The following is a 20,822-nucleotide window of genomic DNA, read 5'->3' on the forward strand; positions in this document are numbered from 1 at the left end:
CTTTAGTTTTGACGTGAGAATGGCCTGGAATGTAAAAGGAAATCCTGTAATTGCAATAAGCTATAAACCATTTTTTTGAGGTGGTAATAAAATCTTTATGTTTCTGCAGAGTTTTATAGTTTACAAAGCACCTTTGCAAATATTAAAGTATCTGGTCATTCTGAATATTGTTCAGTAAGAAGTGATGAAATCAAACTAGTTTTGACTACTGATTTAACTTCTTTTGATTGAAATAGTTACTCTACAGCAAGTGACTTAGTTATGAAAACAAAACAAATCAAGTGATATGCTCTGGTGTTATTCTTAAAATAAATTTGAAATTATAGTGTCAATGTAAAACATTCAGATGAGTTATGCTCTTCTGACCTTTTTGAGAATATTTCTATTTAATCTCTTCTAGATCTAAAGGAAAGGAAAATGAAAGATAAAAAAATGTGGAGATGCCTCCAAGTATCAGAGTTTGATAGAACAGTGTAAATTTGAATTGGCAAAAGGCCGTTTCCACACATTTGGAGTTTTTGAACTGTATGGAACATTTGCAAATGTGAGTTTTTAAAATGTTCTTGAACAGAATTTTCATAGAGTGGGAAAATTGAGGAAATTTAGATTGTAGCAAGTACAATTTAAATAAAAGTACATATTTTCTGAATAAAAAGGGTTGCTTTTTTCTAATAGGATTTAGCTAATTAAAGGAAAACATTGTGTAGAGATACGTTGTGTGATCCGTATTTGGAATAGACGAGTACTCCTGAAAAGTAGTATGGAGAGCAAATTTTAAAACTGAAATCGTATTTAAATTATATTAGGTGAGTTTGAAATTTGTAGAAACATTAGGTGAATTCTTTTAATATACAGTTTCTTATGCTAGTAGGAATACAATTTTGTCTTTTGTATATTGTGTTTTCCTAAATCTGTATGTACTTGAAAAATATTGATTTCTTATTTTGAGTTGCTAACTACCTTTGAAAATCTAAGATTAAGGATTCTTCCTGCCAAGAACTCTAAATTGAAATCTCTTAAGATTTTTTTAAAAATTCTGAGATTGTTTACATTCAGAAAGTCACATATTTTGAATCTTAAGATTTAAGTGAACCCTCACTTTAATCCTCCAGCAAGTCTGCACCAGTGCACAAACGTTTTAGTTGTTTAGTTTTTAAAATTTTCACGGAAGAAAGCCCCATAAACTTGCGGAGAGAAAGTTCTTCCCTCCCTCCCTCCCCCACCATAGGTGCTGAAAGCAGATTAGAAGTAGGGCGGAGTAGAGGCATTGACTTGAAAGCATACCTGCTTTGTTCTTGTTCTTGCCCTAATGTTCTTTCCGTTTGTTGATTTATTTTTTATAGAGCTTTGTCTTATATGCTTACATTTTTTGCTTATCTTTGTTTTCTTGCAAGGCAAGAGAAAAGGAGTATTGGAAAAACTAAATTTAACTGAAAGTCAGAAAATGTGGGTTCTAGGTGCTGTTTGCTGTGATCTGTGTGATTTCGGAGGGTTACTTCTCTGCTTTAATGTCCTGAAAGTGAGGGTGTGGCATACTGGATGGTCTTTCAGGTTCCTTGAATTAGAAACTCAAACTCTTTTATCTATTTTTCACCTATTCAGTGAAGACAGATTTTTTTAATATCATTTTTAGATAGGTAAATAATATGCACTTCAGGCAGGAGTAAGATAGACAAGGCGTAGAAGTCATATGCAGCTTGCTAAAAACTTCTGGTCACCAGAAGAAGAGAAAATGAGTTGAAAAAAGTGAAAAATTATATAGAATTTGGAGCAAAAATATAGAGGTTTGAAGTATTTGGAGTTTACTAGTATTGGGCAGCTTATCATCTTTTCTCCAGTCTGCTCTCCCACTCATTTAAATGCTTTTTAATTAACTGTTTAATTTTGAAATTACTTAGAATCATAGCTGTTGGCTTAAAAGAGTATATTTGTCCAGTAGGATGCTTTAACTCACTGACTTTCCATGTGGTAACAATTCACTAACAAAGTGATTCTTTTACAAAGTTCATTGATTCCCTTCGCCTGAAGGGTCTGTTTGCTGAGCCCAACGCTCACAGCTTCAGATTCAGCAGGTGTGAGGTGGGGCCCAATAATTTGCGTTTTGCTGTTTGTTGATGCTGCTGGTCTTGCTGGTCTGGGGACCACATGAGAACCGCTGGTCTAGACTGTACAGAATTATTAACCCGAAGATAACGTTTTTGAGGTGGATGGCAGTGGAAATATCCAGGATTATTTTTTGAATTTGTAGTCTGTTTTAATTGTTTATGTTAGTTGGAGGAAATAAAATAAATAAAACATTAGTACATTGCAAAGTGATACATGATCCAAAAATCTTTTTTGCTCTTTTTCAGTAGAATAGAATAGAACCTGTTGACCTGCATGTACTTTGACGTGCTCTAGTTTTCTTGCTCCTCCTCTTGCTGTCGTCTCCAGCCCCACCTGGCTGTGTGGTCGTTGAGGTTTAGGCTCTTGTTGCTAAATCAAACAACACTATCTGTGGTTATAGTTGATCATGGATTGGCTTTTATGAGATATGATTTCTGTAGTGATTTAGGATTTATAGAAAATATTCATTATGTCACTTGACTTTTACAAGAACCCTGTCAGGGTTGACAGGGATGATCTCTACCAGTGTAGAAGTGACAGATCTGAGGAACGGAGATGTTCAGACTGTTCATTCCTGTTCATCTAGCCAAGCGTCATCTCATAGCCAGGTTCTTTTGGCTCCAAGTCTAGTGATCCCTTTACTGCAACCCATTGCCTTATTAATCGACACCCTGAAGCTTTGAGCCTCAGCTTCAGGGAGTAAATGGGCTCAGTGTTCCTAGGCCATCTGCATTCCTGAGTGGCTCTAGTGATGTGCACATGTCTGGTGGGTAGACGGGCCCTCAGAGTCCAGCATGCCTGCCACTCTTGTTCTGTGGAATGAGAGAGCTTCTGTGAGGCAAGTTAGCTTCAGGCCTCTCGTCCTAGTGTCTTCCTCCCAAGCTTACTTTAGAATCAAACCTTCAAGCTATTGATTTTCCAACCTCCTTCATAAGAACCTCAGGCTTATTGTGTTGTGCTTTGTGTGTGTTCGTGTAACGGCAAGGGTTGGACCAAGAAAGAAGACAGTTTTTGTGCTCATCTGGCATTTGGTTGAAGCTCAACCACCACATATCAGACACATCCCACTCCCTATTCGTTACATCATTCCTGCTGAATATTATTATGCATTGTGAGGTTTTACACTTGTCACATCACTTAGATAGTGCTCTATTTTGTGGTGAGAAGTTGATTAAAGCCACTAGTTGGGAAATAATTTATCTGCAGTGGTAGTCAACTCTACTAAAAAGAATGTTTTGCAATTCTAGTTTTGCTGAGTAGACAGAACTGATATCTGCAGATACTTAAGGGTTTTTAATTTTGTTTTTAAATGATTTATTTTTTAACTGAGGGTGAAAATACTAGTTTTAAGTTTCAAAGAAATTAAAGTGTTAAAAGAAATTAACATGATATTGAAAAGGCAGCTTAGTTTTGCTATTCTTTATAAGGATCCCAGTGTTTTAGTATTTTTAAGTGACTTTATTTTTGAAGGACTATTGACCATCCCTGAGACCACCTCCCACAGATCATTAGCACATGAAAGTTTTATTTTCATTAAATTAGAAATTGATATGCAAGTGTTATGTTATTTCAGTAATTATAGTTAACTCAACTTTGAGAGACTTGTTACAGTAAAATTGAAGAAAGAATGTACATATTTATATAATATTCAGTGTGTCTGTTTTCTCATTGCCAAAAATCAACCCTCTTCCATTAAAAATGAATATGTTTCTAGTACATCATGGTTAGCTAAGGTACTGAAGTATAAGCTACTTATATGAAATGATAAATATACATGGCGTAGCCCCTGTTAACTCATAAGAGGTGCCCAGCAAAGTTTATTGAATTTTGGTGGGTTGATAAAGAATGAACCCAAAAGTTTTGAGGATATCATGAAATCTGGTTACCATTGCAAAAAAAAAAAATAGAATTATGATTTACTGGTTGAAAACTAAGCATAGAATGATATTTTTCAAACTAGATTAGCAAATTTCATTTCATTTTTAAAGTCACCTAGTATTTTTCAAGAGTTCTATGACAAATCATATCCTAAATGTCCTATCTTAATTTTAAATTTTTATCTTATGACAATTTTCAAACATCATAAAATTTAAACTACTTTCCTTTCTCAGACTTTTTCATTTTAATAATCTGATGATGTTTCATACTTAGGCATAGTTGAGATGCAGTGTGCCTTTTGTTTTGAGAAATTTTAATAATAAAAGAGCCTTTTTGCTTTGCTTAGTCTTTTTCTGCATGGGGGGCTATTTATTGTGTACAATATAATAAAAGCTGTTTTCCATACTCTCCTGGGCTAACAAAAACCAACTTTAGGTACTGTTTATATCAAAAGCAGAAGATTAACGTTAAATTTGCAAGAAAAAATAAAGAGATACGTAATTTGAGTTTCATACTGTTTTTATCTGTTTTCAGTACCTCTTGGGTAAAGAGCCCCCTATATTTGAAACACTGCAGTTAAGTGGGACAAGAGCTGAAAATCATCAGTTGCGAGGTGCAGAATGTATAATTATCAAAAGCACAGTCTTTAAGGACAGACAAATCTCAGTTCAGGAATCCACCACTTATTACCTGTTTTTACTTGAGCAAGTTCCTTAACCTTTCAGCGACTCCGTGACCTCCCTTTAATACCTGGGGACAATGGTAGTAACTAACTCAAAGGGTCCTTTGAGGATTAAGCAAGACAGTGCATGTGAAGAGCTTAGCATGGGTTCTGCCGAGTGGTAGGCACTTAATAAGTGTTAGCTTTAATAATAATAATAGCGTGAGCATTAGTTATTCTAAGAAAGTAGAATCTGGTGGGAGAGGAGTCGGTGTAAATTCTTAAAGCTTTAATCGATAGGCATGTAGACATATATGGCTATGTGTTGTAGAAAAATGATTTTTTAAGTGCTAAATTTTAAGAAATAAAAACTGGGTGGACTGCAGCCTGCTAGAGTTCAGAGTTTTGTGACAAAGTAACAAAGAATTTGGTTATGTTATTCTGAACAGCTCACGGGAAGCGCAGAAACTCAGTGAAATACTGTTGATGTGTTTTGGTAGAATGGAAAAGGAATTCTGGATAGTCTGATTGATTGTTACAGTAGGACATGGTAGTGAGTATAGAGGCTGTGGTGTAGGCACTTTGGTTTGCTTAGACCTGAGGGTATGAATGAATGTAGGCATGGCAGGAGATTCAGGTGCTAAGGAAGTAGAGGAACAGGAATTTAAGTCACTGATCTGAAATGAAACCTTAATTTGAAAGGGGACTGCCACAAGATTCTAAAGGAAAACACGTAGTTAACTCTGATCTTACCTGTTCTTTGCTGCAAAGCTTGTGGACAGGTAGGAAGCAGGGCAGTCTGAGAGCTTGTACTGGGCGTGTGTTCTGGGGATGAATGGATCTAAAAAGAGGACCTGAGGGATAATGTGGCGAGACCCTTAGAATTCAGTGTTGAAGAATGTGATTTTGACATACAAGCTATCATTTGCATGTTGAAATTCTAGATTCTTTTGTATTTATACTTTTGGAATATCAGATTGAATTAATCAAAAGACTTTTGTTTTCAGTGTTGTTCTTGAAGTGTGAAACATTAACATGCAGTATCTGAAAGCACTTCATCTAAAAATACTATAATAGCGTTAGGTGACATTGTTTTTGTAGTTAGAATCAATGAGTAAATGGGAGAGAAAACACTTGAAAATCATAAAGCATAAATGTAAATTTAAAGTGCTTCCAGAAAGCTAAGAATTTTAAACTGTTATTAGGTTACAAGAATATTCTGTTTGCTTTGGATTACATTAATTTTTATTATTTGGCACATAATCTTCTCCCTGACAATCATGTGTAAGGAAGTTCTTACCTCTCTATCTGTAGTTCTTCTAAGGTGTTTTAGTCATTTTTTATGACACTGTGTTAGAGTTTCTTACTTAGGAAGTTCTTGTCCACAAAACTGTTTTGAATTGTTAATCCTGACTTCCTAAGATTCTGCTAACATTTAGATTATGTTTAAGTCGTATTTCAAATGTATTTCTTTCTTAAAAAATTAAAGAACTGCTTTCTCCAAGAGAACATCTAATTTAGATACTCTTTCTGTAATATGTTTTATTATACTAGCTATTACATTATATTGTAATTTTAACTTGTTTCTCTTTTTCTCTCCCCTTCCTTTTGAATTTGAGTTTTGATTGGAATAATGTCGTGTTTGTAGTTTGATTCCTACCTCGGTGTCTGATACATAGTGAATTAGCAGTTGAATGTTTGTTGAGTTAAATGAAATGAATGAGGAACTGTCAATTTTGAAATTTATATAAATTAGAAATTTTAGTATAAACAAGAAAAGAACTATTATTTAAAATACACAATTTGAATAATTTATTGGGCAATTTTTACAGATACTTTGTCTTTTTGATTAATATGATACTGATTCAAATGATTAGTTAAATCCCCTAGTGAGTTCTGATGGTCTTTAGGACATTTGATAATGTTATCTGGCCTTGCTTACTGGATTGTAACCTATCAATGAGTAGTAGCAACTCTCTCCTTTGCCTTAAGTGCAAGAGATGCTAGGCCTTAAGTGTATCAAGGAATTTCCTTGTCATTTCCTCATCGTTGACTTTATCAGTACAGATAAAAGTCTGGGTATATCAAACTAGATGACAAATAGAATGAGTTCCCTAAATTCAAATAAGATTTAAGTGTTTTACTGCTACTGCATTGACTATAATGGAATTTTTTTTCAGTTTGTCAGATTATACTTCTGGCATAGCTGCATGCCCATCATTTCTTTATTTCTTCCAAGGATAATGGAACACCTATGGTTTGAGTGTTAATAGATGATCTTGCCTTCCAGAAGTTTCTTTTTTTTGATCATGGACCCCTTTGAAAATCTGATTAAAGTTGAGAACTCCACCTCAAGAGACATACTCGTTTATGTCTACACCAGACACACAGCATTTTGCATACAGCCTCAGGGAATCGTGGTCTCCTGATCGAGTGAGTGAGTCAGGACCTGCCCATGTAAAACAGTTCACAGTGTAAGCCAGCACAGGAATTCATCTGTAACAGTCATTCCCACTTTAGGTTTCTCATGTTCTCTTTGTGTTTTGAGAACCCTCAAGAGTTGATATCGTCAGGGAGCTGACACAGTATATTCAGTGTATAGGTGACCTCTTTGGTCAGTGTCTGGTTCTGACTGGATTACAGGGTTAATCTAGAATCCATAGGTCTTGCTACTCTCTGAACAATCTTGTACAAGTGTGAGGCACCAGTGACAGTGTTAAAATGCTGGTAAGATGAGGCAATAAACTGTTACAAGAGTTCAGAGAAGGTGAAACAATTTTTATTCTTGTGATGACCTTGCTCTACTTTGTACTTATAGCCACAGTTTAACTTGACCATTAGAGGACTTTGGCCACACTGATTCAGAAAGGGTCCCAAGAAGTCAAATGAAGGATTACAAGAGTAGAATTGCATGTATGAAAATTCTGTTAAATTCAAGAAGAATCGTTGTTAAACTCTTCTCAGTCTTTCTGAATGCTAACAGCCAATTTTAGGGTGGATTGTTTTTTCTTAAGTTTGCTGAGAGTAAACTCTGTTTTCTAGGATTCAAGTATGAAAGATATGAGAGCAAGGTAGGCCAGAGCAGTGGAGGCAGTCCCTGTTTTCTGTACAAGGAAATATCGTTTATGCAGTGCTTGCATTTTGAAGTGGGGTTAGACTAGGGAAGCTGATAGTGGAAATTTCATGTTTTTTTGCAGTAACAGATGATATGGGGTAAGAAAGCTCTATGTAGAATTTTGGCATTGAGGTTGCCTTCTCTCCATTTTTTTCTTTTGAACCCTTGAGAGATGCCAACTGTAGTGTTTTTTTTCTTCTTATCCCTGATTGTTTTAACTCCAAAATACATCTCCCACTTCTGAGATCTTTTCCCAAATCATTTATAAATGTCTGGGACTCAGTCTAATCACGATTCTTTACTCTAACAGCTTTCCATGATTCAGCCTTTAAAAAAATGACAAAACAAAAACACTATCACTGCATCTTCCACATTCAGCAAGAAAAATATTACATTCCAGTCACACTCAATTATTATAAAACATAAATCAAGCATCAAAATAATGTTGCTGTATTTCAACATAGGCATTTGTGAATACATTTGTTCAACAGTATTTTTCATTTACTATGTGTATCAAAGCATTGTTACTATGGGCCATCTGCCAGAACAGGGAGGTCGTTTTACTGTATGGGACTATGTAATAAATTGCCATTTTGTGCAGTTTACCCTGTATAGCAAAGATTTTGATGTTAGGATTTCTTCTGAGGTGTAACTGATAATCAAATTAAGTACAAACATTAAGGGATTCCCTGTTGTTTGTAGAATTAAGGGTCATTTGATTGATTTGCTATTTCAAAGCTCTTTAGTTTGAACCTAGCTAATCAGTCCAATCTGATGTCCCACTATTCTCCTTTATTCACCTTCCTACTTACGGTGTCATCTAGCCAAAGGGAACTGTTTCCTTGAATTGCCTCTCCAGTCTCTGACCAGGAGGTCCTTGAGGATGGAAACTACATCCTTCTTGTCTCTGAATCCTCCTTGTCTGGCTGATGGCCTAACCCTGAGCAGCATGATGTTTTAAGTAAATGAGCATTGATTGAATAAATGAGTTATGCTCTGTGTGTACACTTTGTACCATGCTCATTAAGTCTAAATCCTAGAAGTCTCCCACCAAGACCAATGTAGATAATGTCTCCCAAGGACTTTCATTGAACTCCTCAATTTTCTCTAAACAATTACTAATAGTTTCTTATGTACAATTTTTGTATGTTCTTCCCAGTTTACCATGTATGATGTAATTACTTTGATACAGACCTTGTCCCATTTCTCCTATATAGCCTTTAGTGCCAGTTAGTTTTGGCTTTGAATACTCTACATATATTCTGGGACAGTCTTCCTCTGTTAATTGGGGACTGTTATCTGTACTTTGGATGGTTACCAGGGTCCAATGAGATAAAAGTATATACAGAGCAGTTGACACTCAGTGAGGAAAGAACATAGAGCCTGACACACATGTGACTCTTAGTAAATATTCTGATTCTTCTCTCTCTTCTCGTCTGACTCTAAGCTAAGCTCCTTGAAGGTAGAAGTTAATAGTGTTTCCTTTTTACCTACCCAGAGTGCCTCGTAAGTGCCTTAATCTTATTAGATGCCCAAATGTATGTTGAATGAATGAACAGAAATTTGGAGATTCTTGATAATGGTAATATTTATGGCTCTTTTATTTAAGATTCAAAATTTGATTAGTAAACTATAAAAATTAAAACAGATAATAACCTTGGATATTCGTGTTACTTATTTAAATCTTGGCCTTCATTGAAGTTTGCATATCAATCTCTAGATATTTATGTAAGGAGTATAACATGCTGTAAATTATCCTGAAGTAGTTCCCTGAAATAGAATTTTTAGTCTGGTGGTTACGTCAGGCATCCTCTTAGCCAAGAGAATTTGAAATATTTTAGGAAAACTCTTAAGTTACTTAAAAATGCAATCCAGATTTGTTATTTGAACTCAGATTCTGACTCTTTGCTGAATTCAGTCATGTTATGAAAATAAAGATGTGTTTGACTCTGTTACTGTGGACTGTTATGACTTTGAGAAATGTTTCAAAAATACAGAGTTGTGTACAGTCGTGTGTTGCTTAATGATGGGGATACATTCTGAGAAATTCGTCGTTAGGTGATTTCATCGTTGTGGGAACATCATAGAGTGTACTTAGACAAACCTAGATGGAATAGCCTGCTGCACACCTAGGCTCTGTGCTACTAATCTTATGGGACCAACATCGTGTATGTGGTTCTTCATTGACTGCAACGTTGTTATGCGGTGCACGACTACATTTAGAATTCGAAGGAACCTAGAGAATAAAACCCTTATTTTTTGTTCAAAATTAAAAAGATGTGATAATAAACATATGAAATTAGAAATTTACCAATTTTTATAGTTGATAGAAAATCTCTTTATAATAAAGTGGCTAGTGCATGTTGAAAAATAAACTAAAGGACAACCTTATCTCTAGGCTTCCCTTACTGCTATTGGCAATTTTTATGTTTTAAAAACCAGAACAGCAAAACCAAATCAGAGCAACACTGCAAAAAACAAGCTTTATAGCATCGATTCTAAATGGTTGGAGTCGGCGTGTTGTGCACCTCAGGGATTATGTTAATTCCCCAGGTTTTCTTGTTTTTATGCTTTTCTTTAACAAAATGTTCCCTCACCCACACTCACTTCCCCAAGAAAACTAAGAGTACGATCTAACTTAAGGTTATAGTTGAGGTGACAGCCTTCTTAGCTCTGAAGAAACGTGTAGATTGTGTTCATCTAACACCACTTTTTGTTCATGTTGAACATTCCCTGAGTGGCTGGTATGGTCTGTCACTGTGCTAGATGCTGGGGAACAGAGGTGGATGTGACTTAGTTATTCCCTGAAGCTCACAGGCCAGAGTAGCTTCTAACCTCATCTTCCTTAGATCTGTACTGTCCCGAGAAGTGTGAATAATATTCCGTGATAAAAGGGGTACATAGTTCTTTAAGTTTGGTAATAGCGAATGCTTGGTCTCCATCTAAGCAGTTTGTCTTCTTTTAATCCAGTATTTTCTTAGCATATTTGACTGTGGGGCCCTTTTTTGTGTCGAATGTGTCAACATCTCAAGGTTTGGCAGTCTGTCCAGAGGTGATTCTGATGGCGTGGGTGCAATGAGAGCAGCAGGGGGAGGGCAGTTGGGGAAGTCTTCACACAAGTGATGACGAGTATACAAAGGAAGGCAAGGGCAGCGTAGGGCCAGGCAGAAAGAACAGTGTCTAAAGCACAAATGTGTGTCAGAGCATGGTGTGTGTGAGGAATCCAGACCATTTGGTATTGTTAAACCAAAGTGGGGAAAGAAGCTATACCAGAGAACGGTTCAGGAACCCTGAGCTGTGCAAAGAGCCTCAAAGAGCACGAGTGAGCTGTGAAGCAGGTAGCGACGGGTCCTAAATTTCTCTTGTGAAAGGTTTGGCGTGCTTCCACAGGGAAAAGAAAAATTCCAGATTCATCAAAAACTAGCAAAAATAGGAGAAACTGTTATGGCTGTCATCTACCATGTGCTGCTATTGAATTCTTAAGGTTATTTAATGATATTTTTTAAAAAAAATTTGAGTCATCTGAACATTTAATACATTAGGAATGATGAAGACGTTTTCTTTGTTAAAAGTTTCAAGTGAACTAATTTCTATTTTGGAATTAATCGTGGAAGAATCATCACACATGAAGACAGAACAATGTGATGTGGTTTTTGTATTTTTACATTTAAGGTTTGAGCTTTCCCTGCCATCGCTGATGCTCCTTATAAAATCTTGGAAAATATAGAAAAATAGAAGAGACAGACTGCTTTTATGCTATATAAAGACAAATGTTCATGTTGGTATTTTTTGCTAGACAAATTTATTTTACATACTTATAATTCTACTGAACATAGTGCTACTTCTTTTTTACATTTTCCCGTATTATAAATTATTTGTAAATACCGCATTTAAAGACCATGTGATATTCCATTCAGTGGATATACCATTGTTTTTATAGCTTTACAGCCTTCAGTTTTCCTAACCATAGTTTTAGGTGGTTTCTATTTTCTTTTTTGTTAGAGGTGTTTCATATATATAGTTCCAGAATTACAGTTATTGGGTCAATAAGTAGAAATATGTTTAAGACTCTTGAAGCTTGTTATCAAATTACTTCCCAAGACAGCGCAGTAATTTATATTTCCACTGGGAGTGTATTAAAGCATTTATTTCATTAGGTATTGAGAACGGTCGTTTAAAAAAAAGAGACAAAAATAATAAAGCAAACTTTGCTGGTCCAGTAGTGTAAAAATATGGATCCATATTGTTTATGGTTTTAATGGTAACCAATATTTCATACTTTTTAATACTTTTTGTAAACAAATGTAAGAATTTTCTCTTGATATGAAGCTCTTTTTGTTTTTAGGATTTTTTTTTTATTGAGGTCGTAATAGTTTATCACATTGTGATATTTCAGTTGTACATTATTATTTGTCAGTGGTCATATAAATGTGCCCCTTCACTCCTTGTGTCCATCCCGCAAACCCCTTCCCTCTGGTAACCACTAAACTGTTCTCTTTGTCTGTATGTTTGTTTATCTTCCACAAATGCTTGAAATCATGTGGTGTTTGTCTGTTTGCTTAACATAATACCCTCAAGGTCCATCCATGTTGTTGCAAATGGGACAATTACAATTTTGTTTTTTTTTTATGGCTGAGTAGTATTCCATTGTATATATACACCACATCTTCTTTATCCACTTGTCAGTCAATGGGCACTTGGGTTACTTCCACGTCTTGGCTATTGTGAATAGTGCTGCAGTGAACATAGGGGTGCATAAGTCTCATTGTATTGTTGATTTCAAGTGATATGAAACTCTTATTTTTCAGGTATCCATCACGAATTGAAAAAATTGACTATGAGGAGGGAAAGATGTTGGTCCATTTTGAGCGCTGGAGTCATCGTTATGATGAATGGATTTACTGGGATAGTAACAGATTGCGACCCCTTGAGAGACCTGCATTAAGAAAAGAAGGGCTGAAAGATGAGGAGGATTTCTTTGTGAGTAGCAAACTTTTTCCATTTGCTAGATGTGTAATGATATATTTTAAAAGGAATTCTGTTAAATTTACAAAAGCTTGTTTTTATTAAGGAAATGCTTATTTTTTTATACATGGTATTGATCTTAAAAGTTGTTTAAAATAGGATTTTAAAGCCGGAGAAGAAGTTCTGGCTCGTTGGACAGACTGTCGCTATTACCCTGCCAAGATTGAAGCAATTAACAAAGAAGGTATGTATTTAAATGATCTGAGATTTAAAATGGTATCAATAGTAAAATTTAATTGTATTTCTAATTTTAATTAATGTATGTAATTGTTACATATAGCTGTTACTTCTCTTTGTTTTATACTTAATGAATTTCAGGCCAATATTCTTTTTTGGGGAGCATTTACTTTGTTATGTGTTGTATAGAATAAGAGGGCACGTTCTATACTTACTGCCTAAATAAACTGTTTAAATTAATGGAGGTAAACGGTTAAGATTTTTCAGCTTTCAGTTCACAGGTGTATAATATGCATTTTGTTTCTACTTCTCTGTTTCTGTTTTGTTGGCTAAGTTATTTTTATGAGCATCTCAACCAGAGTGTGAGGAAAGGTTAAAGATACGGGGAAAGTCAAGTCAGTTCAACTTGGAAGTGAAATATGGTACAATATTTTCTGTGAAAAGAGTGGGGAACTTCAGCAGTTAAGGATTTCCTTTTTTGCATCTTTCCTCCATCTTTTTTTTCTTAATTTCTATAGGTAATTGCGAGTTAATTTTCCTAATAGCCTTTTTGATATCTAATACTGATACTGAGCAAAAATTACTGAATTGATTAGAAATGTTGAAAATAGCACAGAAATCAGTGTGTTAGTGTAGTATAAGATGAGTAAATCTGTTGGACAGATAATGAATTTTAAAAAAAGAACTTGTAGACTGATGAATTTGGAAAGGCATGAGAACTAATATTTAAATTATTATTGGAAATATGCTTAAATATAAGTAAGGGGACACTTCCTTTAAATGGAATCTTAAAAGACAAACAAGTTAGCTAGATAAAGAAGGAATGGAAACGCTTTTCTGGCAGAAGAAATGGCTAATGTAAAGAATGGAAGATGGGCGTGCGATTTTCCAGGAACTGCGAGTCTTCCCTGTGACTGGAGTGCAGGACTCCTTTAAAGGGAACAGAATAGCAGAGGAGGTTGGAGAGGGAAGCAAGGGTCTGTGTATGAAGTATCTTGTAATCTTGCTAAAGAATTTGAATTTTGCTTGGAGGTGATGCGATCCATGGAGGGGATTTAAGCTGAGGATTTAAATTAACAACAAACTTGAGAAAAAATAGGAGGTAAGAGAAGATAGACGAGCAGGACATTTAAAAAGAGATATAATAAAGAATGGTAGGTATGAAAAAGTAAATTGTGGTTGTCCAGTTAAAAACTATGATATAACTTTACAAAGGCCTTATTTCAATTTCTTGTTTTAGTGAATTGAAATAACAAATAGGACTATGATTTTATTACCAATAGTCACCATATTACCAGAAGAGTTCAGGGACATCTCAGTTGATGGGTTTGCGGGTTACTTTTCCTTTTCTAGGAGGACCTTTATCTCACTGTGCACTTAACAGTTGTGGAGAGCTGTGTTACGGAGTTTATATTCCCATGTCTTACACACATAGGCTCCCCAAGTTTCTAGCCCAGGGCCTAGCACCAAGTAGGCAGTCAGTAACAATTTGCAGAAGGAAAGGAAGAATTAATGAATCGGTTCTCTTGGATAATAGGATCCATCCTAAACAAAGCGAAATTAAACAATGCTGTCTATTTTAATTGAGAGTGGTTTCTTTAAGTGTGGAGAGCTTGGGGACCTTCCTTCCATGCTTAAAGCTCTATGGTAGTATGCGCATCTAAGTACGTGCATACACACATACCACACACTCAGAAGCAAAACCGCTCTCATTCTTTATCCTGTCCCATTTGTTCATGGGCTTGTAATATAGAAAATTAAGCTTACATTAGTGGAAGAGTGATGGAACTGATTGTAATCTCTGTCATTTCAGGAGTAGTATGAGTGAGCCGTTAGTGAAATATTGGCAGATATATTTGCTTTTTAAAAAATCTCCACTAGATGTATTTAGTTTGTGATTTCTGTATGCCCCACGTGATAGATGAGCCTGCCCCCACCTCTCCAAAGAAGGAAGCCCTCAAGAAGCCTTGTATTCACTGCAAAGGCTAAACAAAACTAGCAAATGTGAGTATTTAGGTATTTGTAATATGTCTTAAAGAAGTTGAAGAGAAGGGGCAAATCAGTGTAGACTGGAGAGAGCAGAGAAGTTTTCAGATGGTGAGTGGAATTTGAAGAGCTGATCCTTGAAGAGTGGGATGGAGTTAGGGAAAGAGAAGCGGATCACAACAGAGGATACAGTGTGAGCCACAGCAGGCAGGGGTGAGTGCACGTGAGCGTAGTGAGAGCCCGCTCTGGTCTGGAACGCTGTACTGAAGACAGGGGAGGACGTTGCAGGATTGATGGTTGTGTGAGGTGTATGTACCATTGGCATTCTCACAGTTTTCCTAATGTCTTTATATCCTTGCCATTCAATGGATAGTTTTTTCCTAACTTGGGTTTAGATCTTTATATCTGCAGTATTGTGTTTTATGCTAAGTATGGAAAGATATGTAATCAAATGGTGTTATTCAAGTTACAAAAAAAAAAGTCTTTGCACATATGTCATTGGCTTTGATGCCGGCTTCAAAGCCAGTCATACCAGTTATCACGTTTATTGTTTATACTTCTTTTGTAAAGGTCAAACATCTGTTTACTTAAAGTGGCACTCTGCCCTCATTTGTACAGGAAATGATAGAAAAACATTGGAATTTCCATAAGATAAAATTTATGTAGTTTGTATGTTTTCTAATAGTACTGACTTTTATTGACTTGAAAGCATGAAGTCTGTAAGAAAAAGTGAACGTGCTTTGTAATAGTCATGCAAATGGAATCTTGAGTCCTAAAAGCAGGATGAGTTAGTGGGAAGGGCGTGGGGTCGGTGGTGTTAGTTATGGCTGTGCAGCTGCTTAGCTGGCTGTCGCTGGATGCAGTTTTTAGCCTCCCTGGAATCCAGTGTTCTAATCTGCACAGGAAGACTTTTATCTAGATCATCTGTAAGGTATTTTCTAGCTTAAAAGCCTGTGAATCTTTAATTCTCATTTGCCAGTTCATTAATATTTGCCAAAGGAATAGTTCTTTCCTGAGAAAATGATTTTTTCTTCTATCAGATCTTTCTCTGTTATTTAGAAACTTTGAAAGAGAACAAATGATAGCTCTTATAGAAATATTATACATTTCTGTAAATAATGATTTTATTTTTGTCAGGTATAACTTGCCTGACATATTATTTAAACATATATTCAAATTATTACAAAATAAATTTTAAAATCCTTGAGTCAAAATCAGAATTACATGCATTTAACTTGTCAAGATTTAATTGGTGCACTTGTTAAGGGAAATCAGAGTTGTTTTTAGGGAAAAGAAGGAAAGAGAAGATAAACTTAATGTCATGGCGTTCTTAACAGGGGTGTATGTTTGCAATTATTACAATTACAGAGTATTTCTATCAAGGCATTACTTGTTAGATTTCAAGTGTTGCTGTAAGACTAAATTGTATTTCCTAATGATTCTGACTTGCTCCTGTTTCAGGAACATTCACAGTTCAGTTTTATGATGGAGTAATTCGTTGTTTAAAAAGAATGCACATTAAAGCCATGCCTGAGGATGCTAAGGGGCAGGTAAGAGTGTTCAGCATTCCTAGCTACACAAAGGGGTCGCTTCTTGAATGGTGACTGAGCAAAAAATATGTATATTTTAAAATGAACTAATTGTAGGATTATGTGCTGATAGCCCCAAATAGCAGCAAGAAAAAGAAGCTTAGAATGTAAAATAAATCATACACTTGATTTTTGCTTATTTGGTTTTAGACCTGCTAAAGTTATAGGTCACTAGTTTCTGTTCCAGGTGAAATCCCAGCATCCACTAAGCTGGTGTTGTCCTATCGACCCAGCTGGATCGTGTAACCAGTCTATGGGAAGTGAGGTAAGTGCCTTTTTTTAATTTCATTTTGTTTTTTCTGGTATATAGTATCATTTAGAAAGTTAATTTTTAATATAAAATTTTATATTGAGTTTATCTTCTTCTTTCCTTCTATAAATCATAGTCATTAATCATCTTTTAAAAGGCGCTTACCTGACACTCTGTAGGCTGTTTCAGGTAGGGCTCTCTGAGTCATGATGTAAGCAGTGTATTACATGCTTTGTCACTGCTCAAAGCAAGAATGAACGGTAAGCATTTGAAGGAGAATCTGGGATGAAGTTAAAACCGTGAATTCCATTGGTTGAATATGTTTCCTGAAATACTGGAAAGAAAAGGTGCCAATAGAAATTTAAAATATTTTCTTTTATGTTCTGCTGTTATTTGGGATTTTCAGCACCTGGACCTACAATTAATTTTCAGAAATTGCAAGTAATCTATAAAAATGTCTTAATGTAGAAATATGCTACATATTTGTTCCATCCCATGCAGTGAAAAATGTCATCCTGAACTGTGTTGACATCACCTGGTTAGCTCCAGTCAAGTGTGTACATTTAGTCATCTAGACATGTAGACCACTGCATTTAAAAAATCAGTCCTGACATCTTCTGAGAAGTGCGATTGTTTTAAATCACCTTGTTTTCAAAAATTTAGTTTTGAAATGATCAGCTAGCGGAGGTTTTTTCCCCGGTTAATATGGAAATGCAATTTAAAATGGAAATACTTTTGATCAGGAAATTGCTTTGTGTCTTCCTACTTGTATGTATAAATAAAATATTCTTTTAAGCATTCAGTGGTGTGATTTCTTGGTTATTGCCTAGAAAGACTGATTAAAACATTGGGAACTTAGTTTAGTATATATTTGTTTAATTAAACAAAATTCTCAACTTTTTTGTTTCAAAACTATTATTTTGTTCCTCTGGTTATTCAGATGTTTCTGAGATGGCACAAACCATCTGGCACACATCGTGATGTATGTTAGCATTAAAATCAATGCCAAAACATAGACTACTGGAGAAAAGATGGGTAGCTGTATATTTCCCTTAATTTTACATTTTTCTTCATAATTTTTATTTACAAGCACATAAAAAATATTTGTAAAGTTGTCTTTTATAACGTGCTCTCATTTTATGAGTGTCTTTTTTTTCCCAACAAGTTTTTGACTTGTTTTCATCTAAAGCGGGAGTTGTTTGGGCAGTGCTAAGAGAATCCAGCTTTGCATATTACCTTCTAGATATTGAGTACTTGGAGAATTCCTTTATAAAGATAGACAGTAAAATTTGTTTTTTACAAAACAAGCAAAAGATAAGGCATCAAATGCACAATGGAAATGTTCTGCTCTAAACTTTCTATAGCTTTTTCTCTCCTCTCTTCTTCTTGAGAGTGTACTGATAGGAAATTTACACCAGAACTCGCTAGAGTTAAAGAGTGAGTTGTCTCATAAGATCCATTACTAGTTAGAAAACATTTTTTCTGTCTATTGTTTTATTTGATTTTCGTAGCAAATCCTTTGATGCAGGTATGATTCATATTTCTGTTTTACAGTTGAGGAATTCAGAAGTTAGAGAACTGACTGATGTACTTTAAATTGCACTCAGCCATAATGTGCAGAGGGACCAAACTCACATCTGATTTCAAACTGTGCTCACTATTGTGTTATCTACAGGGAACTTTGACGCATCTCATTAGTTTTAATTCATGGAAGGATCACACCAGCTATTTTTGATAGTGCATCTTATTTAAAAACAGAAGAGCAAAATAATGGGAGAATTTTTTAATCACACAACTGCAGTGATTCCCATGATTATTAAAGTCGTATGATCAAGAACTGTTTTTTATATCTAATTTTACTTTTACAAGGTACAACAGGAATCTCTCTCTCCTAATTTTTTCTTTATTGGAGATAGAAAACAACTGGGATGGAATTTACCCCTGGCGTTTTTCAGCATTTCTCGAACAACTGAAATTTTCCCACATTGTGGAACCCAGAATTAACTACTCTTCTCTGAATAAGACTGCAAATGTAGGATCTCTTCTGAGTTTAGCACTTTTCTCTGCTTGTCTGGTTGTTCTTATTCTTGTTTCTCTTGTGTCTTGTTGATTGCTCTCTCAGTCTTTTTCGTTGGCGGTGCTTTCTTTTTTCACTGTTTAAACGTCAGTCTCAAGGCTTAACTTAGCCATAAAACTGTTAGCTGCCCAGATTGCTCCGTGACCTGTGAACCTCTCTTTCTCCTTCGTGTACACTTGGACTGCCATGCCCTTCTTTAATGGTTTTCCTTTTGCTTGGAGTGCCCTTTTACTCCTTTTCCTCTGCCCTTTTCCCTGGTAAATTCCTACTTCAGGGTTCAACTCATCTGCCGTTTTCCCTGAAGCCTTGCCCTAGGCTTTCTCTTCAGTCAAAATTAATCTTTTCTCCTTCGTTCTTTCAGAATATTTTGTTTGTTTCCCTGCTATCCCTCCTGTCACATTGTTTTATAGTTAATTTTATTTGCCTGTCAATTCCTTATGGGAAGAACCAAAAAGGAAGTGGTTGTAAGTAAAACTGGGGTTGGAGAATACTAGTGCATCTGTTTGTTTATTTGTTTTACAAACTAGAGATAGAAACATTTTTTTCACAACTTTGTCATAATTCACTTTCTAATAAGACTTGTACTGTGGACGTGGTTTAAAATACTGGGAAAGCTAGATGTTGGGTGTCTTCCAGGCAGGAGCAAAGATGTGGTCACCCCAGGGCCGAGGCGTTCCTGGGGTTTTTAGGCAGCATCTTTTAGCACCTGTTGTCTCATTAATGCTTTGCATGGTTCCTGGCATACATAATGGGGTATTCAATAGAGAATTGGTGAATGAACGTGTTAGGTGCACTCTCATGATGTTTTCACTTCATTTCAATCATGGGGGAGAGACGTATTTTTATTCTTAAAGGCTTTTTGTCTTCACCATATATTTTCAAGAGTGAGCAGCCATCAACCTGTATTGCTTAATGACCTGTGTTAGTTAATGTTCCTTATGAGTTAAATGCATTTGATGTTGTGAAATTGTTTTTAGTTGCTTGAACTAAGAATTTAACATATTATGCGTTTGGGTTGTATTGGAATTGGTGATCTATTTGACAGCTTAGTGGCCTCAGTGGAAGATTAACTCTGTAGAGATATTATGAATATTTGTTTAAAATAAATCTTCTTGAATTGTAAAAATTTAAATATTAGTAGCACTTCTTTACATCTTTCCATATTTTTTACAATAAGCATTTTTAGTTAAAATGTGTAGTAAAATTACTTAGCAACAAACTGAAAAAATTAATACAGGAAAATAAATATTCCCATCTCGGAAGAATGGTAGCTAACACAGACCCTGGAAGTTGTAGAGGGAGGAAAATTAATCTGGAGGCTGACAGTGTATACTACTTTACCTTGGTCAAGTCAAGTGGCTCTTTTTTTCTTTCATTAGTAGTGTTAAGCTGTTGGGATAAATTGGTATCTGAATTTTAAAAACTTTAAAAAAAATAGCAAAATCATACCTTGATTTCTGTGAAATTGACCATACTTTGAGTGGCATATTGTTCCTAATAAGGAATAGTAATTTGCTCAGTGGGAATACATTTCTTTTAATCTTTGAAAAATTGCAACATAGTCATTTTTCTCTTATTTCTTTGATGATCTGCCCTATGACAGAAAAGAAATGCAACTCAGCATTTAAGCCCTAAAGTACTAAGGCCGAATGTCATGTAATGTTCCACGTTTGTCAGAGGTTTCCTCTAGTGTAGATTTTCTTTCTGTGAAAATATATCTAAGGAGTATTTATTATAGGATATTTTTCTATTTTATTTTAAGGTTATACAGTCCACCTAACCCGTTAGATTATTAAGTTTGATAATCTACCATGTCGATGATTTACCTTGTAAATATGGTTAATCCGATTTTTATATTTGTGTGTGAGTGAAAGTGGCTTTGAAAATGTGATACGTGTTCTTATTCATTAGTGTAATTAAATTTTGATTAATTTTTAATGCTTCACATGTTTTGTGTT

General features: G+C 35.3%; 1 protein-coding gene across 40 annotated transcripts in view; it reads left to right on the top strand.

Annotated features, from left to right (window-relative positions):
- The window catches only part of PHF20L1 (PHD finger protein 20 like 1), a 70,649-nt gene that overhangs the window by 6,286 nt on the left and 43,541 nt on the right, over positions 1 to 20,822 (top strand). For 8 of the 40 annotated variants that reach the window (XM_070221290.1, XM_070221293.1, XM_070221289.1 and 5 more), the window contains exons 3-6: positions 12,569 to 12,740; positions 12,885 to 12,969; positions 16,410 to 16,498; positions 16,713 to 16,802. In XM_070221290.1, the coding sequence (XP_070077391.1) occupies positions 12,569 to 12,740; positions 12,885 to 12,969; positions 16,410 to 16,498; positions 16,713 to 16,802 (436 nt within the window). 40 annotated transcript variants of the gene reach the window in all.

The sequence above is a fragment of the Equus caballus genome, chromosome 9, assembly GCF_041296265.1.
Source record: "Equus caballus isolate H_3958 breed thoroughbred chromosome 9, TB-T2T, whole genome shotgun sequence".
NCBI classification, from domain to species: Eukaryota; Metazoa; Chordata; class Mammalia; order Perissodactyla; family Equidae; genus Equus; species Equus caballus.